This window comes from Tamandua tetradactyla, chromosome 6 (assembly GCF_023851605.1).
Source record: "Tamandua tetradactyla isolate mTamTet1 chromosome 6, mTamTet1.pri, whole genome shotgun sequence".
Taxonomy (NCBI): domain Eukaryota; kingdom Metazoa; phylum Chordata; class Mammalia; order Pilosa; family Myrmecophagidae; genus Tamandua; species Tamandua tetradactyla.
The window spans coordinates 58,822,663-58,847,423 of NC_135332.1; the positions used below are offsets into that span (position 1 = coordinate 58,822,663).

Genomic DNA, 24,761 nt, shown 5'->3' on the forward strand with positions numbered 1-24,761 from the left:
GACTTTGATTTTATTGTTTTCTTTTTGTATTTTGGAGTCAATGAATTTTTCAGGCCTCAAACACTTCTGTAGGCCCTTGAAAAGCTCACAGATCCTCACAGTAGGAGGTAGCCTACTGTGCCTAATGGATAAAGTGGCCCTGAATCTGACAAAGAAATCTATTAAATATACACTGAAGAGCAAATTAATCACTTAACCTCAGTCCTGGCCTTTTTAAAGGGGAACATGGACAGGCCACTGATAACTAGATATGGGAATCCCACTGGGGCAATCTTTGCTGTTCTGATGGACTGGTAGGGCATGCCATTGAAGGCTGGCAGAATGCTGTGACTAGTAAGGTGTTTTCACACTGAGCCTAGTTTCCTCATAAGTAAAACAAAGGGATTAAACTAGAAAGAGATTTTCAAAGATTTTATGTTATCATCCGGAGCCTTTTGTAAACAAAATCTTATGAGAAAAAAAGCAGACCTGCTCTGGGATGCACAAAGCTCTGATCAGACCTCTGGGATGCACAAAGCTCTGATCAGATATGCAGATAAGTTTGTGATGACATCCTAGAGAATCTTTCCTAGGTGCTTGCAAAGATAGAGGGGTTTCTCGCAGACAAGTTCCAGTTTAGGGATACCTGGAATTCAAGGCCTTGATCAAATCTCAGCTTTTAAGAACAGTGCAGTATTTCTCAAACATCTTTGATAGTGACGTGCAGTAAGAAATACAGTTTACCAAGATGCAGTACACACATACTGAAACAAGAGCTTTCACGAAACATACTTTACTGTAAAAGAAAATATCCCATATCTGGGCTATGCCCAGGATGTTTTAGGAATATAAGCCACAAAACTTCTTGAGAAGCAATTCTATTTCTGATATGACGCTTAAGCAATTTTTTCTGATGGATTTTAACAGGATTAAGACTATTCCTGAGAAACTAGGTGCCTATACACTCTGCTAATGTCAGTCTTGGGAGGAACGCAATGGCCTTTAACCAGTCTTTTAATAAGTCTAACCATCCTTAACCAGGTCTAACACTGATTATCTAACCATTCTCTTTCTTTATAAAATGTCCTTACCAAGAGAAACTTGTTGAACTGCCTAGTAGAGACTATTACCTTGTAGCAAGATTAGAATAAAAACTTTGACACCCATGTCATAACTCAATTATCAAGCTTTTCTCCCTCCCCCCTCCCTTTCTTCACTTTAACAGTGTGAATCACTCTGATATTTTCTGTTCTATTCCATATCATTAAAAAATGCTGATTGTAACCCTCTAAATTGGCTTTACAACCCTTAGTGGTTTTGACCGAACTTAAAAACCATTGGGATAGCATTTCTGGTATTCTATTAAGACAGAAACACGTTGCTGCTATCATGAAATGAGACGAAAGAAGGAAACCAGGTAAGACAAAGGCCAAACAATGCTTAATTTCCTGTATAAGAGTTGAGGAACTCTCTTGAAACTTAAAAAATATAATTAAAAATGAAAAGGCGGCAAGCCACAAAATTTGAGAATATATTTGAAATGCAAATAAATGAGAAATTTTTATTTAGAATATTTAAAGAACCAATAAAAATCAATAACAGAAAGATAAGAAATTTTAAAAAGGCAAAGGATATGGATGGGCAAGTCACAGAAAAGGAAAACTACATAGGTAATAAGCATATGGAAAGATGCTCTACCTTATTAGTATACAGGAAAGGAAGTGATTGGAATTATTAAACCTGAGAAACTTGGACAAGAGACACCATGGGCTAAAACTCAGCCCTCTGAAGAGGCACTTTTCAGGTGGTGTTGGTCTCTGTGCTTGGAGGAGGGGTCCCAAGGGCCAGGGGTCTAGACCTATGTGGAGGGGGCATGGCCAGCTAGCGCCGCTGTGGGACACAATAAAGCTGGTTCTTCAAATATTAGAAAATTGCTAAATGGATTCGGCTGTTGCCATCGTGAAAAAAACTGTTGCTAGAGTGATACTTACAGGAACCACAAGGAAGCAGGAAGTCCAAAGGCAGTAGGCTCCCTCTAGTGCCCCTTATTGGCAAAGCTCAAATGGAATCAGTGACAAAGCGGAAAGGTGGTTTGCAAAGTCCATACCACTGGCTGATAAGCATTTATACTTGAGCTTCTATACAAAAAAAAAGTTGTTTTTACCTAACATGATGCAACTATTCCTCAGACGAATAAAGGCCCTATTACCCTCTCCCCAAAAAAGGACACAAAAGTTCTAACAATTATTGTATCTATCTCTGGGATATGATAATTACTCCATAAATTCAATCACAACTCCATAAGTATATTCCGTTATTTAAAGACTAAATTTTTAAGTTAATCTCCCACAAACTATATTAAACAATAAGGGAAAGGATTCTGACCAAGAAAGAGTAAAAGGGACTGTATTTACTCTTCTGTCTGAAATAACAAATAAACAAGATGAAACATATGAAACAATCCGCCCTCAGACAACGAAGGGCAGGGATCCCTTACAGACAAGAAACAAATGAGGATGCCTTTTACTGCCTGGAGAAAGCTTTCAGATTACAGTACAGGGCAGGGGAACCCTGAGAGAGTCCAGTAGTCTTCGAGATGTGAGGGGTTAGAGTTGGTATTCCGGGCAGGTGGCAGCTAGCATACCAAATATGAGAGAAGTGCACAGAGAAAGAATTTTGTAGATAAAGAGAGTATTCAGTTGAGTACTGATCATCACGTAAATGTGAGAAAACTACCCAAGGGCAGGAAAAGAATCACCTGAAAGGAGAACAACCACCCCTGAAGTTCACATAGAGCTGGAAATAGTGTCTGTTCTTTATCAGGTCTTATCAGGTCTTCCAGAATGGAAAACCTCAAAATTCAGGGGGATCAGATAGAGGACTTAGAAGGGTTTTGCCTCAGGTGTGAAAAAAAAATTAGCCCATTTTTAAAAAACAATTTTTATTGTGATGTACATATACAAAAAGCAATAAATTTTTTAAAATTTTATTTTTACAAACATGAACGTTCTTACCATATGATCATTCCATTCCTGGTATATAATCAATAACTCACAATATCATCACATAGTTGTATATTCATCACCACAAGCACTTCTTAGAACATTTGCATCAATCCAGAAAAAGAAATAAAAAGAAAAAAGAAAAAAATTCATACATACCATACCCCTCCCCCACCCCCTCACTAATCACCAGCATTTCAATCTACTAAATTTATTTTAACATTTACTCTCCTTATTATTTATTTATCTTTAATCCATATGTTTTACTCATCTGTCCATAACGTAGATAAAAGGAGCATCAGACACAAGGTTTTCACAATCACACAGTCACACTGCAAAAGCTATATCATTATACAATCATCTTCAAGAAACATAGCTACTGGAACACAGCTCTACATTTTCAGGCACTTCCCTCCAGCCTCTCCATTATACTTTAACTAAAAAGGTGATATCTATATAATGAGTAAGAATAACCTCCAGGATAACTTCTTGACTCTGTTTGAAGTCTTTCAGCCATTGATTCTTTATTTTGTCTCATTTCTCTCTTCTCCCTTTCAGTCGAGAAGGTTTTCTCAATCTCTTGATGCTGAGTCTCAGCTCATTCTAGGATTTCTGTCCCACGCTGCCAGGAAGGTTTACACTCCTGGGAGTCATGTTCCACATAGATGGGAAGGGCAGTGAGTTTGCTTGTTGTGTTGACTGAGAGAGAGCGGCCACATCTGAGCAACAAAAGAGGTTCTTTGGGGGTGACTCTTAGGCCTAAAAGTAGGCTTAGCCTATTCTTTGCAGGCATAAGTTTCATATGAACAAACACCAAGATTGAGGGCTAGGTCTATTAAAAAGCAATAAATTTTGAAGTACATTGCAACAAGTAGTTATAGAACAGATATCACGGGTATGGGGTACAATTCCACAATTTTAGGTTTTTCTTTCAGGCTACTCCAAAGCACTGGAGACTAAAAGAAATATCAATATAATGATTGGGCAGTCATACTCATTTGTTAAACCCTACCTTCTTTAACTTCCCTTCTCCTTTGATCCTTCTCACAAGGTTTAGGCATATTTGGGCTATGCCAATTCTAATGTCTTCATGTTGGAAAGGGGGGATGACAATATGGGATAGGGGAATGGAACTAGTTGACATTCTTAGAGAGGCTGTCCCCTCTGGGTTTTATGACTTATCTGGCCTAGGAAACATCTGGAGGTGGTAGGGTTCTAGAAAGTAATCTCAGTGCGTGAAAATTTTTGTAGAATCTCAGATAGTGCCCTAGGTGTTCTTTAGGGTTAACAGGAATGGTTTTAGTTGTGGTTTGGCAAACCATGGTAATTAGCAATATCTGGCTGAAGCTTGTGTAAGAGTGACCTCCAGAGTAGCCTCTGGACTCTATTTGAACTCTCTAGCCACTGAAACCTTACTTTGTTACATTTCTTCTCCCTGTTTTGGTCAAAAGGGTTGTCAATCTCATGGTGCCAGGCCAAGCTCAGCTCATCTCTGGGAGTCATGTCCCATGTTGCCAGGGAAACTTTCACCCCTGGACATCCTGTCCCACTTAGGGGGGAGGGCAAAGATTTTCTTTGAGAGTTGGGCTTAGAGAGAGAGAGCACATTTGAGCAACAAAAGAGGTTTTCTGAAAGTTAACTTTTAGGTATAATTGTAGGTAGGCTTAGCTTCTCCACTACAGAAATAAACTGCATAAGAGCAAGCCTCAAGATCAAAGGCTTGGCCTATTGACTTGGGAGTTCTTAATGCTTGAGACAATATCAGGGGTTTCCTTGGTGGTAACATTTACTAGTTTCATATATTTTCCACAGTCCCTCAAGGGACTTTGCCAATACTTTTTAATTATCTGCCCAACACATTCTGAGATTTATCTGGGTATTACATTAAGCTATACAGAATTACAAGCCCTCATTCCAATTCTGGGCTGCATGTGTTTGGGTTGTTTGAATGAACTATCCAGACAGGTTGAGTTAGATTGTGTGCTACAGAAAATTTAGGTTCTGGACAAAATAAACCTCTCTTCCTTTGGTCTCATATAGTAGGTAAAGTGCAGAAAATATTATCCTTTACCCTGTATTCTGATTTACCTTAGTCCTGACCAGATTGGCTTTTCTTATCTCTAATTGAAGCCTGATCTCTTTTTTGGTTTCTTTAATCGTTGTGGTAGGTAGCAATGCTGACTTTCAGAACTGCAGAACTCCCAACTCTGAGTCTTAGGTGTCACCCCAAGTTCCAGGGAGATAACAGGTTATAAATATATAGCACAGCATATCAAAATCTAGAAATAACATTTAAGCTCTGAACTAAATGTGACTGCTATAAGAGCTTACAATCTAGGCCCTAATTTCTTTATAAGTATTTTCTAAACTGAACCATACAATAATTTTTCTTCTGCTTCTGGCTTATTTTGCATCACATAATGTCACCAAGGGTCATTCACCTTGGTGAATATGCCCATATGCCTTGGGACTTTGTTCCTCTCTGCAGCTGCACAATATTCCATCATACGTATATACCACAGTTTGCTATTCTACTTCTTAGTCAACATATCCTTCTGCCACCTCCATCCATTGGGCATCATGGATAATGTCCAGAGGAAAAAATCTATGTCCCACGTTATTCTTACTTAGTTGTTTCACATTATCCTCACTTAGTTGTACAATCATCAACACTCTCAATTTTAGACAATTTTCATTATCCCAAAGAGAAAAATAACCGATAAACACACCCTCACCAAACAGAAAATCCAAACTTCCCCTTAACTCTTGTCCTTTACCCCAATGATAGCTTTTTATTATCATTTTTTTTATGTTGCCACAATAAAATTTATTTAAAAATTTTTAAAGGAGTAGTTAATAATCTCCAAAAAAGAAAGCATCAGGCCCACATTGCTATATTGGTGAATTCCACTAAACATTTAAGGAAAAAGTGATACAATTCTCTACATTCTCTTCCAGAACACAGAAACGGAAGGAACACTTCCTAATTCAGTCTATAAAGTCAGTATATTACCCAAAGATTAAAATGAGATGAGGACATTACAAGAAGGTAAATTACAGACCAATATCTCTAATGAATATAGATGCAAAAATACTCAACAAAATATTAGCAAATAGAAACCAAAAATGTATACAAAGAATTATATACCATGACCGAATGGGATTTATTCCAGATATGCAAAACTGGTTCAGCATTCAAAAATCCATTAATGTAATCCATAACATCAGAGAAAAATCATATGCTTATATCAACAGATGCAGAAAAAACATTTGACTAAATACAACTTTTATACTTAATACAAACTCTCTATAAACTAAGAGTAGAGGGTAATTTCCTCAACTTGATTAAAAACATCTACACCCTTTGTGACCCCTTCACCTCCCTCAGCTGTGCTTCACCCCAATTGTTTACCTCTGGTATTGATGTGGTACTGATGATGTCTTTCTGTTAAATACAGGCCATAGCACGCAATAGTAGTTTCCTATACTCCTCAAACTATCTCTGAAGTAGTTCATGTAAGGACTTATTTATATTTGTAGCGTTAATTGGTGGGAGACATGGCTTTATTAAACCTCTTTCAATCATGTTTACCTTCAATATGGCAGTTTTACTTATAAACCCACTAATGAACTGCCTTTACTTCTATCCATTTCCTTATATTTAAGTTCAACCTCATTAGCTAATCGTTCACCCATCTTTAGCTTCTGTGCGTCTCTAGGTTCCCTGTATTCTGCATTACAAGCCTCTGAGTTTACCTTAACCAAGGTCTTAGAAGAGAAATCATACAGTATGTGTTAGTTAGATTCAGTTGTCAACTTGGCCAGGTGAGCATACCTAGTCTTGTTGCTGCAGACATAAGCCAACGGTATGTGAACCTCATCTGTTGCTAATTACACCTGCAGTCAGTTAGAAGGCGTGTCTGCTGCAATGAGTGACGTTTGACTTAATTGGCTGGTGCTTAAATGAGAGAACGCAATGTAGCACAGCCTAGCAGCTCAGCCCAGGCCTTTGGAGATGCAGAAAGAAGTCACCCGGGGGAAAGTTGTTGGAACCCAGGGGCAGGGAGAGAAGACCAGTAGAGACCATCTTGTGCCTTCCATGTAAGAAAGAACCTCAGTGGAAAGTTAGCTGCCTTTCCTCTGAAGAACCAACAAAATAAATCCCCTTTTATTAAAAGCCAATCCGTCTCTGGTGTGTTGCATTCCAGCAGTTAGCAAACTAGAACACAGTATTTACCCTTTTGTTGTCTGGCTTATTTCACTCAGAAGTATGTCCTCAAGGTTCATACATGATATGTGCTTCAGGACTTCATTTCATCTTACTGCTGCATAATATTCCATTGTATGTATATACCATATTTTGTTCATCTACTTTTCTGCTGCTGGACACTTGGATTATTTCCAATTTTTTTGCAATTGTGAATAAGGCTGCTATGAACATTAATGTGCAAATGTCTGTGTCATTGCTTTCAGCTCTTTTTGGCATGTATTGAGTACTGGTATTGCCAGGTCATAGCGCAACTAGATATTTGGTTTTCTAAGGAACCAACAAATTGTCTTCCATAGAGGCTGTACCATTATACTTTCTCAGCAGTAGTGAAGAAATGTTTCAATTTCTCCACATCCTCTCTAATATTTGTAATTTCCTGTTTGTTTAATAGCAGCCATTCTTATAGGTGTGTGGTGGGATCTCATTGTAGTCTTGATTTCTATTATAGCAAATGAAAATGAGCATCTCTTCATTGCTTTTTAGCCACCTGTATTTGTTCGTCAGAAAAATGTCTATTCATATCTTTAGACCATTTTATAATTGGGTTGTTTGTTCTTCTGTTGTTGAGTTATATGGTTTCTTTATGTATACAGGATATCAAGCCTTTATCAGATATGTGATTTCCAAATATTTTTTCCCATTGAATTGGCTGCCTCCTACCTTTTTGACAAAGTTCCTTGAGGCACAGAAGTATTTCATTTTGAGTAGTTCTTATTTATATATATATATTTTTCATTGCTTGTGCTTTGGGTGTAAAGCTTAAAAAGCTACCTCCTGGGCAGGCCATGTGGCTCAGCAGGCAGAGTTCTTCCCTGCCATGCTGGAGACCGGGGTTTGATTTCTGGTGCCTGCCCATGCAAAAAAAAAAAACAAAAAACAAGAAACAAAACAACCTCCTGTTACAAGGTCTTGAAGATTTTTCCCTATATTTTCTTCTGTGAGTTTTATGGTACTGGCTCTTATATTTAGGTCTTTGATCCACTTTGAGGTGGTAAGGTAAGGATCCTTGTTTATTCTTTTGGTTATCGATATCCAGTTTTCCCATGCCTATTTATTGAAAAGACTACTCTGTCCCAGTTCAGTGGATCTGGGGAACGTGTCGAAGATCAACTGAACATAGATTCTTGGTCTGTCTATGCACTCTCGATTCAACTGCATTGGCTAATACTTTTGTCTTTGTGCCAGTACCATGAGTTTTGACCATTGTGGCTGTATAAATCAGGAGGTTTCAGTTTTTCCACTTCGTTGTTCTTTTTTTTAAGGATATTTTTAGCTATTCAAAGTCTCTTTCTCTTCCAAATAAATTTGATAACTAGCTTTTCCAAGTCTTTAAAGTAGGTTGCTGGAATTTTGATTGTTATTGCACTGAATCTGGAGGTCAATTTGGATAGAATTGACATCTTCATTAAATTTAACCTTCCTAAGTAAAACTATCACTGTTTGCAGACGATATGATACTATACATAGAAAACCCGGAAAAATCCACAACAAAATTACTAGAGCTAATAAATGAGTACAGCAAAGTAGCAGGCTACAAGATCAACATTCAAAAATCTGTAGCTTTTCTATACACTAGTAATGAACAAGCTGAGGGGGAAATCAAGAAACGAATCCCATTTACAATCGCAACTAAAAGAATAAAATACCTAGGAATAAATTTAACCAAAGAGACAAAAAACCTATATAAAGAAAACTACAAAAAACTGCTAAAAGAAATCACAGAAGACCTAAATAGATGGAAGGGCATACCGTGTTCATGGATTGGAAGACTAAATATAATTAAGATGTCAATCCTACCTAAACTCATCTACAGATTCAATGCAATACCAATCAAAATCCCAACAACTTATTTTTCAGAATTAGAAAAACCAATAAGCAAATTTATCTGGAAGGGCAGGTTGCCCCGAATTGTAAAAACATCTTGAGGAAAAAAAACGAAGCTGGAGGTCTAGCGATGCCAGACTTTAAGGCATATTATGAAGCCACAGTGGTCAAAACAGCATGGTATTGGCATAAAGATAGATATATCGACCAATGGAATCGAATAGAGTGCTCAGATATAGACCCTCTCATCTATGGACATTTGATCTTTGATAAGGCAGTCAAGCCAACTCACCTGGGACAGAACAGTCTCTTCAATAAATGGTGCCTAGAGAACTGGATATCCATAAGTAAAAGAATGAAAGAAGACCCGTATCTCACACCTTATACAAAAATTAACTCAAAATGGATCAAAGATCTAAACATTAGGTCTAAGACCATAAAACAGTTAGAGGAAAATGTAGGTAGATATCTTACGAATCTTACAACTGGAGGCGGTTTTATGGACCTTAAACCTAAAGCAAGAGCACTGAAGAAAGAAATAAATAAATGGGAGCTCCTCAAAATTAAACACTTTTGTGCATCAAAGAACTTCATCAAGAAAGTAGAAAGACAGCCTACATGATGGGAGACAATATTTGGAAACGACATATCAGATAAAGGTCTAGTATCCAGAATTTATAAAGAGATTGTTCAACTCAACAACAAAAAGACAGCCAACCCAATTACAAAATGGGAAAAAGACTTGAACAGACACCTACCAGAAGAGGAAATACAAATGGCCAAAAGGGACATGAAGAGATGCTCAATGTCCCTGGCCATTAGAGAAATGCAAATCAAAACCACAATGAGATATCATCTCACACCCACCAGAATGGCCATTATCAACAAAACAGAAAATGACAAGTGCTGGAGAGGATGCGGAGAAAGAGGCACACTTATCCACTGTTGGTGGGAATGTCAAAGGGTGCAACCACTGTGGAAGGCAGTTTGGCGGTTCCTCAAAAAGCTGAATATAGAATTGCCATACGACCCAGCAATACCATTGCTAGGTATCTACTCAAAGGACTTAAGGGCAAAGACACAAACGGACATTTGCACACCAATGTTTATAGCAGCGTTATTTACAATTGCAAAGAGATGGAAACAGCCAAAATGTCCATCAACAGAAGAATGGCTAAACAAACTGTGGTATATACATACGATGGAATATTATGCAGCTTTAAGACAAGATAAACTTATGAAGCATGTAATAACATGGATGGACCTAGAGAATATTATGCTGAGTGAATCCAGCCAAAAACTAAAGGACAAATACTGTAGGGTCCCACTGATGTGAACGGACATTCGAGAATAAACTTGAAATATGTCATTGGTAACAGAGTTCAGCAGGAGTTAGAAACAGGGTAAGACAATGGGTAATTGAAGCTGAAGGGATACAGACTGTGCAACAGGACTAGATACAAAAACTCAAAAATGGACAGCACAATAATACCTAATTGTAAAGTAATCATGTTAAAACACTGAATGAAGCTGCATCTGAGCTACAGGGTTTTTTTTGTTTTTGTTTGCTTGTTTGTTTGTTTGTTGTTGTTGTTTTTTACTATTATTACTACTTTTATTTCTTTTCTTTATATTAACATTTTATATCTTTTTCTGTTGTGTTGCTAGTTCCTCTAAACCGATGCAAATGTACTAAGAAACGATGATCATGCATCTATGTGATGATGTTAAGAATTACTGAGTGCATATGTAGAACGGTATGATTTCTAAATGTTGTGTTAATTTCTTTTTTTTTTCGTTAATAAAAAAATAAAAAATTAAAAAAAAAAATTGAACCTTCCTACCCATGAACAGGGAATGTCTTTCCACCTATTTGGATCTTCTTTGATTTCTCTTAGCAAAGTTTTGTAGTTTTCTATGTACAGGACATCCTGTACATAGAATCCTTTACATGGATGTAAAGGACATACATGGCTAAGTTTATTCCTAGCTACTTAATTTCTTTAGTTGCTATTTTGAATGAATTTTTATTTTAATATTACATTGTACTTGACAAAGAATTGTATCAGTAATAGAAAAAGGTAGAAACAAGAATGAGAAGCCAAGTTCTATATGGAGATGCTCATGGGAAGATGTTAAGAAATGTCTGGAAATAGGGGGGCACCAGCAGATAAAGCTCCAAGAGGACAGGTAACTCCTATGATGAAAAGTGTCCTATTTTCTAGATCTTTCCATAGCCAATCTCTCAGCTTCTTCACTGTCCTTGATGCCACAATGAACAGGAACATATTTCCACTGAATATCCATTCCTTGGGAAGCTTGATCAATCTTCTCAAAATCTGCTGTTGACAACATCCCTTCCAGAAGCTGTTTTCCATCCATTTTCTTTACAGTTATCAACACATTCTGTTACTTGCTATCTGTTCCAATAGTGAGTTTATTCAGGTTTTGGCTCTTCACTTGCTCAATTGCTTTGTGGGCTGTTTGCAGTTCAGCTTTTTGGTTTGTCTGCCATCCAGAAACCCTCTCACTTTAATATTTAGAGGATTGTCAGGTCCCCAGTAGACTCCAAGTTCTGCTTTTGCACTATCACTTCCATTATTTTTGCAGCTGCCATCTATACAAACAGTTGGAGTGTGGCCTTGGCCCCAGGCTGTTCTCATTGTCCCCAGGAGCTTATGTCATCCTTTTCCAATTTCAATGCTCAGCATCATCTCAGTATCCAGGTAGGGGTGTCTCTGGTCTCCTTTGAACGGAATTTTTTCCTTAATTTTCTTCTCAGTTAGGTCATTGCTTGTGTATAGACACATTACTGATTTTTGCACATTAATCTTGTGTCCCACCACTTTGCTGAATATATTAACTCAAGAAACTTTGTTGTAGATTTCTCAGGATTTTCAAGTATAGTATCATGTCCTCTGCAAATAATGAAAGTTTTACTTTTCCTTTCTGATTTGGATGCCTTTTATTTGTTTTTCTGGCTTGATTGCTATAGCTAGAACTTTTAGTACAATATTGAATAATAGTGGTGAAAATGAGCATCCTTGTTTCATTCCCAATCTTAGGGAGAATGCTTTCAGTCTCTCACTATTGAGCATGATGCTTAGCCCATGTTTTATCACTACCCTGGACCCACCAAATAAAGCTTAAAAGCAAGATCTGAAGAGGATCAAACAATTTATGTAACTTAAGGTGTCCTAGAATAAAGCTCAAGAATATTTAATAGAATATAAAAATTTCCAACATATTCAACAAAGTAAAATTTAAAATGTCTGGCATACAAAAAAAAAATCACCAGGCATGCAAAGAAGCAGGAAACTACAACCAGTGGAGGAAAAAACATCAATTACAGAAAATGGTCTAATCTAAATATCACCTGCTAGGGAAGTCACGGACACACATTCAGCAACAAACTCCAGCCCTTACCTACCCACCACCTCCTCTTCTATTGGTGTGATAATATTTTAGCCTGTTTCCATACTACCACCCAGAAGAGATGTTAGGTTTAATAAAAGGTCTGACCTTAAACTCCGAAACCAGGAACAAGAAACCTAGATGCTTATCAGGGCAGGAAACTCTCAGTAGCAGAGCCCCTTCCCCTTGGGGTAGATAAATACCTGCCTTGGCCAGCACAAACTTGTCACTTGTCTCTGATGCAAAGTGAGGTATGTGCAGCTGCCATTCACTGACCCTGACCAGAGCAGTTAGGCTTTCCCGGGAGACTGGCCACAACGGTTTCTCTTTCCCTGCTCTTTTGGACCCTTTGTACTGTGTTAAGTAATAAAGCTGCCATTTTCTGATAGTTTCTTGTGTTTCCATGACACACCATGTAGGAACTCACTCCACGGATGATTTTGGATGACCGGGATCTCATAATCAATGAACAGAGACCCTTTGGCAAACATTTCTCTAACCTTGAGAGAAAATAACAAACAAGATCAAGACGCTGCACTGGAAAGCAAAGATTGGTTCTAAATACCGTAGGATCAGTGATCAGATGCTCTGCTCCTCAGCACTTCAGGACACGCTCTAAGTCCTTTGATCAATGATACGCTAAAGATGAAGAGAACAAGGTTACATGTTAGGGTTCTGACAGAACTACTGATGATCATCTAAATGAAGTGTCACACTTGGAAGAAGGTATGGCAAAAACTATAGATTGGCTTACTCAGCACCAATTCCTAATCACATTCTTTCCCATGGAAGCTAGAAAGCTTGATTTTCCTAGCCTCCCTTGTAGCTAAGGGTAGTCTTATGATCCAGTTCTAGCCAATGAGATTTAAACAGTAAATAAGGCAAAGCCTTGCTAGGAGAAAATCCTTGGCTCCTTCCCTCATCCCTTTTGTCTATTTTGAATGCAGAGGTGAGAACTGGAGATAAACAGAAGTATCTCGTAATCATAAGGTAGTAAATCTTAAGGCAAAAGCTAATGAACTAGGGATGGTAAAACTGAAAAATATGAACAGGTTGGATCCACAAAAGCATTTTGGGATGAGACACTAGCCTAGATGGTCTATCTCAGGCTTCTTATTGTGTGAGACAAATGAATTCCTATTTATTTCAGCCACTTTGGGGCAGGTCTTCTGTTATTTGTAGCCATATGATTCTAACAGACAGATAAGTGCTTACAGAAGCTGTTGGTGCGATAAGCAGAGAGGAAAAAGGTTGTTCATTTAAAGACTGAGGAGGTGATGGTGAAAAGGCCAAGTCAAGTATCCAGGGCCTGGATACCTGTGCTAGCCATGCTGAGGTGGGAAACAGAAATAATAGAGGAACAGGAATCCTAGTAAATTTAGATGAGAACTTCAGTAAAATTCCTTGCTGGTTAGACTCTCGATTCTCCTCATGGCTTGTGTGGCCTGGGGAAAGAGTATTTGATTAATGGTATCTTGCATTTCAAGTATTTTCAACAGCATAGCAAAGACATGCTGAATTTTGCAAGCTGCCCTTAGCTTATAAACAAATGAGTGAATTCTGAGGAGAATGAGGACTGACTCCTTCCTTAGAAGGATTTTTACTTGCATAGTTTTTCAAACTAACCTGGTTGGAAATAACTGAAGGGAAATCACAATTATTATCTTCTGCAATAAATCCGAAGGATTATTAGATCAAGCCATTACAAACTTTCTTGGCTAAGCATGGAGGGAGAGTATTGCTCTTTGCTCTTTATTCTACCCACATGGTGCCACATCACAAATACAACAGCATCCTTGTTTCTGTGGAGCTTCCAAAAGAGGACAATATGAGGAGGAAGACACACAGTATGGGTAACACACACTTAAAATATATAGCAGGTACATTAAAAATCATCACAAAAAAGACATATGCTTCTTCAACTTACAGGATAATTTTAAAGCTGGAGAACTTGCTGTAAAAAACAGCATGTATGGTCAATATACTGTCACATCCTTTTCCTTCCCCATGTCTCACCTTTTTTGATACTTTCTGCCCTGTATGTCATTTTGGATTTCAGCTTTGAAACATGAATAAATGAATTTGGGAGGAAGAGACTTAGAAGAAACACTTATGAAATAAGAATAGCGAAAATAAAGAAGGTATTGGATCCCATATCCTTCCAAGAAAAACAATCATCTAGTAACCAGAATCTGGCTTTTTCACAGCAGCCTTCTTTGCTATGGGGGCTGGGGCTGTCCTGTGCATCGTAGGATGTCTAACTGCATCTCTGACTACTAGATGCACCCCACTCCTTCAGTTATTGACTAACTGTTTCTAGACATGGATAAATGTCTTCTGAGGAACAAAACCACTCACAGTTGAGAGCCACCATCCTATATCCACTCTACACACAGAAGCCAGAAGGCTCTTTTAATAATGTAAATTGCATTATGCCACTGTCCTGCTGAAACCCTTCAATGTCTTCCCAATAACCTTGGAAGAAAATCTATGGCTTCCCTGGCAACGTGGGATATGACTCTCAGGGATGGGCCTAGTCCTGGCACCATGGGATTGACAATGCCTTCCTGACCAAAAGGGGGAAAGATTTGTAACAAATAAGGTATCAGTGGCTGAGATGGTTCAAATAGATTCCAGAGGCTACCCTGGAGGCTATTCTTACACAGGCTTCAGCTAGATATTGCTATTTATCATGGTTCGTTAAACCCCAATCAAACCATTACTGCCAATCCTAAAGAACACTTAGGGCTTTATCTGAGATTCTACAAAGGTTCCATGCAGTACGATTATTTTCCAGAAATCTACAACCTCCAAATAGGTTCCTAGGCCAGAGAAGTCCTAAAACCTAGAGGGCCAGCCTTTCCAAGAACAACTAGTTTCATCCCCCTATCCCATACTGTCAACACTCCTTTCCAATATGAAAAAGTTAGAATACGCATAACCCAAAACCCCTAAAGATTTGGAGAAGATCAGAGGAGGAGGAGGAGTTATAACAGAGACAATAGGATTTAACAAATGAGTATGACTGCTGAATCATTATATTGATATTTCTTTTAGTCTCCAGTGTCTTGTAGTAGCTAGAAGGCAAAACCTAAAATTGTGGAACTATAACCCATATCAAACTCTGAAATCTGTTCTATGACTAATTGGTGCAGCATGCTTTGAAATTTATTGCTTTTTTCTATATGTTATATTTCACAATATAAGAAAAAAAAATCCATGGTTCACAGAACCCTACTTCTCTAAATTCATCAATCTTCCATGCCACCGTTCCCCATGCTTACTAAGCTCCAGATACACATTCTTTTTGTTCTCTAAACATGCCAAGATTGTTTTCACCCAATGTTTTGCACTTGCTGTTCCCTCTGCCATAAGAATGCATTCTCTCCAGTCTCTGTAGGGCTCACTGTTCACCCATACAAATCTCAAATGTTGAGTCCTCTGCAAAGCCTTCCTTGACCATCCAACCTAAAGGACACTCTTACTCTCATTCCGTAGCCCACTACTCATTTATTTCCTTCATGGTGCTAATCAAAACAGAAAACTGTCTTTAATCATAGGTTTGTTGTCTGACTCTTCACCAGCATGTAAACTCCACGAGAAGCTTGTCTGTCTTGTTCAGTGCTACTACCCAAGTGCTTAGTATAATGCCTGGCATGGAAGTACTCAATACATATTCCTCCCTTTCACTTTCCTCGAATCTGGATCAAGTTTCAATGACCTCTCACTTTACCTTCTAAGATCATTCTTGAATTTTTACTGGTGCCTACTTTCATTTTTTTTTAATATGCTGTATGGGGGATCATATTTCATACTTTTTCCTTATGAGTATTCAGTTATTACAGCACCATTTGTTGAAAAAAAGAATTTTTGGGGGGTGGGGGGAGTGCACGGGCTGAGACCTGCATGGTAGGCGAGAATTCTACCACTGAACTATCCTGGCACTCCACCCCTTACCTTCGATTTTTAATACATTTTGACCTATATGGGTATGGTACCATGAACAAGAACTTAGTATAAAAAAATAATTAATCACTTATTCGGAAACATAAACAAAGGCTAATAAAAAAAAGGCTAATCAATTCATTTATGCGAGTCTGTTTCTCATCCTCAGGTTTTTAACAGGCATATAATGCTTCCACTAGTCATGATTTCAGTTCGGTCCCTTGTTCTGTATTTGAAGCTATGAAGGTCATTATCACTGAGTATGAATGTAAAACTCACCTGGCTTGGTAGCTCAAACCGCCTCTTTGTCCATTCAGTCCAATTAATACAGTGTCATAGGTCTGACAACTTCTTGTGCTGGCTTCAAGTTAAAATAGTTCACTGGGTCAAAAGCAGAAAGGTCCACAGTCAATAAATGTTGGCCAAGGCCAGAAACTGCAGTCTGCCTACTGCTGACGTTGATTTATGGGCTGTTTCATGAAAACAAGGATGATTGTTCACTTGGCAACTGAGTAGCTGGAACCCGGAGGCAATTCTGCTATGGCTACGCGCCATGGCCTCTTCATGTGGCCTTTGGTAGGCATTTCATCGCGTCATTTTTACATTCTGGCTGGCTGCCGGCTGGTCCCGCCGGGGAAGACTCTCTCCACGGTGCAGAGACGTCTCCATCCGCATAGACGAGGCCCTGACCTGACGGGAGGACGTTTCCGTGCGCTGTGAAGTGGTTTCCACATGCTGGGAGGCCACCTCCAGGAAGCAAAGAAGCCGTTTCCCAGAGGGGGAAAAGGTGGGTTCCTCGCTGTGACGCTGGCAGGTCTCCACCTGATGGGAAGACGTTCGCACCTGCCGAGAGGATGCCTCCACGCAGTGGGACGATGTCTCCACGTGGACCGTCGACGTCTCCTTGTAGCCGGCGGTCTCCACTCGGGGCTTTCCCCGATGGGGCGAGGCCATTCGAGGGTGTACTGCGGGCCAAGGAGGCCTCGGGAGGCCCCCCAGCCCAGTGAGTTCCCTCAGTTACGTCGGTGTGCTACGTCACAGGGCCCCATGGTAAGGAATGGCGTCATAATGACGTGTTACATCATCGCAGGCACAGTGGTGAAAGGTTACGTTATTGTCACAGGCGAGAATACATGACCCGATGACGCGGGAGCACGACAGTCCTGTGCGGGGCTGAGATTTCCCTTCAAAACCGTGGGCCCTCCCCCTCAGACGCTCCGTCAGGGGAGGCGGGGCGGGCTTCAGCTGGCTGGTGCACCTGCTCCCCGGCCTGGGAGACCTTGCGGGGGCGGGGCCGGGGCGGGGCAGGGATGGGCGGGGCCGCCCGCCTCCGAGCGAGGCTCCGCCCGCCCTGTATCCCACGCTGCCCCGGGACGGGAAGCTGAAGCGGTGACTTCCGGAGTCTGCCCTGCTGTTCTGGCCGGTTGCTTTGTTTGAGTAGTGGCTGTTTAGTGGCTTTGCTTGCAATGGCCGCTGCTGTCGCTATGGAGACTGGTAAGTGGCGCTCTGAGCATCGAGTCTTCGCAAATAGGACACTGTCCCGCTGGGCCTCCTGCCAGGCCTTTCACCCCCGGAAGGATTTAAGTTCTGACCAGAAGGGGCAATGGCCCTTGTAGCATCTAGGAAGGTCAAGGCGATGTTGCTTTTTCAGAGTTTCGTTTGTTCGCAAATCTTTTCTCCTTACTTCTCATCTAAGCAGCGACCCTCCAGCCTTCTAGGCGTGGGCGAAGCTAAGGAAGAGGGCTTATATCTTAGTCTCTTGATTAGTTTTCTAAGTCTCAAGTTTGCATAAGTTTGGAATATCGTCAACACACGTGTATTTTGCTGTTGTTGCTTCTCACATATGCACATGCTCGTGAACTTTCACATTCCGTAGTTTCTTTTTCAGCTTGCATTCTGATTTTTTCTTTATTAATTTAGCTTTTTAATTAGCTGTTTACAATTATTGTTATAGCGTATTATTAAAATAAGAAGAGGCAGGTTTACAACCTACCCTGATGATCCCTGTTATAATCCTTACATAGTGGCTCCTCAGGTGGTAGTTATCCTGCCCCTTGTGCATTGTTTTCTTTGCTAATTTCGCTTTCACTTTGGAAAAATTCCAAACTTAATTAGGGCTGTAGTTTTCTTAGACTTCTAAGGAAGCTATATCTCCTCCATCATCCAGTTTGAGAAAACCATCACACGCCCTTCTTTATACAGAAATGTATCTCAGTATTAGTCAGGTATCTTTACTGCTGTTTTCCCCCCCTACAATTCAGTATTATATATAGTGAGTTTTTTGGGGGTGATTTTTGCTGTCTTCTCTCCTAGATGATGCTGGAAATCGACTTCGTTTTCAGCTGGAGTTGGAATTTGTGCAATGTTTAGCCAACCCAAATTACCTTAATTGTAAGTTGTTGAGCACCTCATTAAATTGAGTAGCTGATATTAATGATTTCTGACAGAAAAGTTGCAATTCATAGATTTATTTTTATACATTCTCAACATAAGTAGGATTACTGATATACTCCTATATTGATACAATTAAGCAAACTGGAACTTGTGTTTTGAATTCAGTGTATGTTGGTGGAGATGTTATGTAAATAGAATTCTTTATGTCAGGGGTCACAAACCAGTGGTCCAAGGATTGGTTTGACCTACATATGTATTTTTTTTTTTTTATGCCTTTCAGTTCTTGCCCAAAGAGGTTACTTCAAAGACAAAGCTTTTGTTAATTATCTTAAGTACTTGCTTTACTGGAAAGAACCAGAGTATGCCAAGTATCTAAAGTAAGTTTAATTTTTATAATCCTAAATAAGTGTGTATATATTTTACTATACTCCAAGACACTGATATTTAACAGACTTCTTCATTTCACATTGGAAAAAACATATTTTGCATTTTCCACTTCTTTTAGTGGCAATCATCTTAATAGAAAACACCCTCATCTCTAAAACTTGGATTGCTTTCCAATTATCCCTGCTTCCATTCTTCCTTCCTTCCACCCCAAATCAAACAAAGCAAAACGTGTTTTCTCCATAGAAGCCAACTTGATTTCTTAAAAATGTAAATTGGAACGTGTTGTTTTCTTGTTTAAAACCTTTCAGTGGCATTCTGTTGCTTGCAGAATAAACTACATTCTCATTTTTTGACTTATGATCTTATGTTATCTGGCCTCATCTTGTCTGACCTTACCTTGGAATACTCACTCCATTTCCCTGGGTTTCTGATCCCACAGAACACACAATCTGTAAATCCAATGATATAGCTATAGGTTGAAAATTAAAGAACACAGGAAGGGGCATTTGTGGGGGTTTCCTGGAAGAGGTAACCTTACCTATTAGGGCCTGCCATATGCCAAGGGCTTTGCTAAGTGCTTCATGTCCATGATCTCATTAATATACGTATATAATACATACACATCTAATTTATTGACCAATCAGGTTGAGCAGCAGACACTTTTGGCATATCATAACCACAAATCTGTTCCCTTTCAATGGTAAAAAATAAATCTTGAATTCACACCTCTGCTTTTTCTCAGCCATGTAACCAAAAAGCAATAGTGAAAGATTTTTCTTTTTTAAATAAATACAAGTTTGAAAGGAAAGTATTTCATACTTACTCCTTATCCCCAAGTCACTTTTCTGATGTGTGCCCAATAACAGCTAATTCATGGAGTGTAAGTCCTCCAACTGCCTTTGGGACTCTGTGTACCTTACTTCCTCTTCATAATCAATTGTTTATTTAATACTCCAAAGAAAATACTTTTTAATTAGATTGCAACATGTTGTATGTCCGTACATCTACAGACTCAGTGTTGGGAGAAGCCTTATACACCATCAAGTACAATCTCACCTGCAACATTACTGAGAAATCATCTGAACTCTGGCGAGTTCCAGTGGTACTTCACAAAGAGGCAGTCAGTTCCTTGTTGGCCAGATACAATTGTTAGAAAGTTCTTCCTTATATTGAGTAAAATATACCTACATGTAGCTTCAACACATTATTCCCAATTTTGTGCCTGGATTATTCCTGGACCCAGTCTATGCCCTCCTGAGACTTGTACTTCAGATATTTAAATTCAGGAGAGGTTGCACATTGACTCCTGTTGAATATTTCATTCAGTCTGCATAAGGTTTTAACCTTTAAAGAATTGTCAGTATTTAAAATTGGAGGCTTGGGCGGAAAGTGGTGGCGCAGTGGCAGTGTTCTCACCTGCCATGTGGGAGACCCAGGTTCGTTTCCTGGTACCTGCCCATGTAAAAAAAAATAATAATAAAATAAAATAAAATAAAATTAGATGCTTCATATAATAATCTTGATTTCCAGTTACTCGTTAACCCCAGGTCTTCATTTCCTCAATACATTGGCTGGAGCTAAGGAACAGCTGCCTTTTCTAGACACTTTCGTCACTTGGCCAGCTTTACCAATAGTTACTACCTGTAACTATACTGTATCTCTTACATGTTTTTTTCGTTACCTTCAGCTGTTTCTCCAGTGACATGACTTCCAGACTCCTCGTGAATATAGGTACCTCTGAGATATTTGGCAGTTATGGTTGATATCTTTTCAGCCAAGAACTACATAGTCCTTTAGAAGTGGTCAGGGTATGGGGGACTTATTTGGCATTTCTTTTCCTTATGTGGACATTACACTTCTATTTAACTTAAATTTACTTTGCTTTTTTTTTTTGGCATGGGCAGAAACTGGGAATCAAACCTGGGTCTCCGGCATGGCAGGTGAGAACTCTGCCACTGCACCACCACTGCCCGCCCAAGTTTACATTACCTTTTGTGTATATATATATATATGTCAGCACATGGTTGACTTACTGGGCACTTTCAGCTAAAACCTTTCAATTTCTTTTTTTGTCAGTGCTGTTAATTGGGTTGTCCATATTTTGTTTATTGTTTAAAAAGTAAATGCAGAACTTTCGTAGTCTTCTGTTTCGTCTTGTTGATTTAAGGCTATAATTGTAGCCTATTAGGAGTGTATTTGTAATTCCTTACTCTGCCATCTAATATGTTCTGAGCATTTTGTCTTCTACAAATTTGATGTGATAAGTGATCACTGCATATCTAAATGTCAGTTAGTGATTCATTGCTAGTTGAGATCATATTCTCCTACTCATCAGAACCCATTTTGCATATGAAGAAACTGAACTTAAGAGGGATTAAGATCTCGTTCAAGGTGACCCAGCTTATAATGGCAGAGTTGGAATTCAAACTCAGTTCTTTTTAATTAGTGATGCACTCATAAAAAGAAATTAAACTGGCAGGTGTACGTAGAATACTCTAGGCTAAGCTAACAGCAGTTACAAGCAACTTTGTATCTCTGGAGTGTAGATAGCAAACCTTTAATACCTTGGGAAGACAGCATGGTATTGGGCCCTGCTACTTAAAATGTGGTCCTCAGACGAACAGTATTGTCATCACTTGGGAATTTATTTAGAAATGTAAAGCTCAGACCTTACCCCAGATCTACTGAATCAGAATCTGCATTTTAAGAGTCCAAGTGATTCAAATGCATGTTACAGTTTGAGAAGCACTGCCCTTAGTATACTGTTTCCTGTACTTTAATTATTTGTATATTACTTGTATGATTTTTGCTTTATATATACTCACTACATCACTTACTTGCTCCAGTTATTATTATTATTTGTTTGTTTGTTTGTTTGCATGGGCAGGCACTGGGAGTTGAACCTGGGTCTCTGGCATGGCAGGTGAGAACTCTGCCTGCTGAGCCACTGTGGCCCACCCTCAAATTAGTTTTAATTACTCAAATTTTATTTCTTACAGTTACAAAAAAGTTGAAAAAATTGTAGATAATTACTATATATTCTTCACCTAGGGTCTCCAAATATTAACATTTATATAATCACAGTAGTTATCAATATTAGGACATTAACATTATATGATGTTTTTATCTGATCTCTAGACCTCATTTAAACTTTCCCAGCTGTCTCACTAATGTCCTCATATCTGATTCAGTATCCAGCTAGGAAAATATGTTGCATTTAGTTGTCATGTTTTCCTAGTTTCCTTTAATCTAAGTTCCTCAGTCTTTTGGCTTTCATGATTTTGATGCAAAAGGGATCTTTCTTGATACAGCATGTTAGGAGTTCCATGAAGTTGATTTGTTCCACTACTGGTATTGCTAACTTTGATCACTTGATTAGGGTGGTGGCTGCCAGATTTCTCCAGTCAGGTTACTATTTTCCCGTTGTGTTTATTAAGTATCTTGTGGGGAGATAGTTTGAGACTATGTAAACATCTTATTTTATATCATACTTTTGCCACTAATTTTTTTTTTTTTTTGCATGGGCAGGCACTGGGAATCGAACCCCGGTCGCTGGCATAGCAGGCAGGAACTCTGCCGCTGAGCTTCATGGCCCGCCCTGCCCACTAACTTTAACATCGAGTGGAGAGTCTTGCCTGCAACAATTTTTATTATAGTGATTTTCTAAATCCATCTTTCTACATTTATTAGTTGGGATTCTATTGTAAGGCTGAGCATTCCCTTTTCCTTGAGGAAATTTTATCAGTATGGACTCTTAGATTACTTTTTGCCATGGGTTATAATTACATATTTTCTTGCTCTAATTATTTCAGATATGTATTTCTTACTCTCACTTACTGAGCACTTCATCTTTTGAGCACTTTTTTTGTTGTTGTTCTGGCACTGCTTACTGTTCCAGGCTCACCTTATACTTTCCCTGCCCTAGTCCTAGAATAAACCACTTCTTCAAGGAACCCTGAAAATAGTATTTAAAAGCAATGATCTGGACACTAAATGCCCATTGGTATTGCGTTGTCATTGCTTCTAGGCTGTCTGTGTGTGTTGTCGATATTTATGTGTCTGTCTTCAAAATCAAGGGAAAACTGTTTTCAGTACCAGTTCAGTAACACAGGGTTAGTTCTAGTCTAATCCCCTTTCCTTATCTGTAACTTTTTCTGATAACCAGAAATCTGGTTTTCTTTATCCATAATATACTTATTTGTTCAATCCTACAGTATACATCAAGTTCAAAATTGCTGTATGTCTGTGGAAAACTAGTGTACAGTATTTGTGCATAGTTCTTGAAATTGACTCACTTTTAAATAAGAGTTGTCTTTTATCACTGTTGATGGAAATGAATATTTTTCAAATACATAATTACTAAAATAAAAATATTTATTCATGTTTCTCACCTTGGAAAACTAAAATAGCACCATTTAGCCCCAAATATTACTCTGCTCACCAGTTATGTATGGCCTTTGGCAAGTTAGTTTTTCTGAACTTAAACTTTCTTACTTTTGGAAATTTTGATGGCTAACTTCTCTGCATAAGCAGGGGAAAAAACCACCAATATCACCAGAATATGCTGCGTTATTTTATAGAAATGACAGGCTACAATATCATTTTTAAGTGAGTAAATGAATTAAAGCTTGACATTATTGACTTATATTATGTTGATCATTAACTTGTAACTTAAACTCAGGTACCCTCAGTGCTTACACATGTTAGAACTGCTCCAATACGAACACTTCCGCAAGGAGCTGGTGAATGCTCAGTGTGCAAAATTTATTGATGAACAGCAAATTCTACACTGGCAGCACTATTCCCGGAAGCGGATGCGCCTTCAGCAAGCCTTGGCAGAGCAGCAACAGCAAAATAACACATCAGGAAAATGACAAGTTGGATACAGACCAGGCTCTTAAGACATGTATATATTTCTTTTGTACCATGAAGACAAAAAAGACTCTACCTATCTTTATTGTGATAGTACCTAGAGCCTTTAGTGTGCTGTTTAATCCAACTGACTTTTATTGTTAATAGATTATTTCTGTTAAAACAGAATTGTTCTACTTTGATTTCCCTGTGGTTTTGTACATTTTTATAGTATTTAATACAGTCAACTGAAGAAGAACTGAAAAGTTGGATGCTTCAGACCAATTTAAGGATTGCGGAGGATGGGGGGAGGTGAGGAAGGGCAGGGCTACCACGTGTACTGGTACTTTAAGGCTAGGACATTCAGTGGTGCCTTGGACAAATCCATCTTCTGGAATCTCACTGCCTCTGGATCAGCTGCTCCACCCCTTATTTGTAGAATGAAGAGAATACAGTATATGACTTCTTTAAATTGTCGAGCAAAGATTGCTTAAAGGTTCTAAAGTCTGAATGAAAGGAGGACATACTATTGCCATTGCTTGTTTTGCAAGATAAACTTGAAGAGTCACGTTTAGACTTGACTTCAGGCTGGAACAAATTATGTGGAGCCTCAGACACTTGTGCTTGATTATTCTTGGGAAAGCTGACATTTCTCAGAACAATCCTTGTTTATAGAGAAGGAAACTGAGGTTTAC

The 24,761-nt window shown here is 38.8% G+C and overlaps 2 protein-coding genes across 8 annotated transcripts in view; one reads left to right on the forward strand and one right to left on the reverse strand.

The window, feature by feature from the left end:
* C6H17orf100 (chromosome 6 C17orf100 homolog) overlaps nt 1–17,713 on the reverse strand; it is a 109,804-nt gene extending 92,091 nt beyond the window's left edge. For 3 of the 7 annotated variants that reach the window (XM_077165625.1, XM_077165624.1, XM_077165623.1), the window contains exons 1-2: nt 16,714–17,713; nt 13,055–13,128 (exon numbers count right to left, since the gene is read on the reverse strand). In XM_077165625.1, the coding sequence (XP_077021740.1) occupies nt 17,020–17,388 (369 nt within the window). In that variant the 5' untranslated portion in view covers nt 17,389–17,713 and the 3' untranslated portion in view covers nt 13,055–13,128; nt 16,714–17,019. Of the gene's footprint in view, nt 1–2,730; nt 8,668–10,911; nt 11,822–13,054; nt 13,129–16,713 lie in introns of those variants that run through there. The other 4 variants (XM_077165622.1, XM_077165626.1, XM_077165627.1 and 1 more) reach the window with 4 other exon arrangements.
* MED31 (mediator complex subunit 31) lies at nt 17,537–24,269 on the forward strand. The gene is made up of 4 exons (XM_077165621.1): nt 17,537–17,928; nt 18,748–18,825; nt 19,109–19,205; nt 23,897–24,269. The coding sequence occupies exons 1-4, from the start codon at nt 17,901–17,903 to the stop codon at nt 24,087–24,089; spliced, it is 396 nt and encodes a 131-aa protein (XP_077021736.1). The 5' UTR covers nt 17,537–17,900; the 3' UTR covers nt 24,090–24,269.
* Nucleotides 24,270–24,761: the final 492 nt, after the last annotated feature.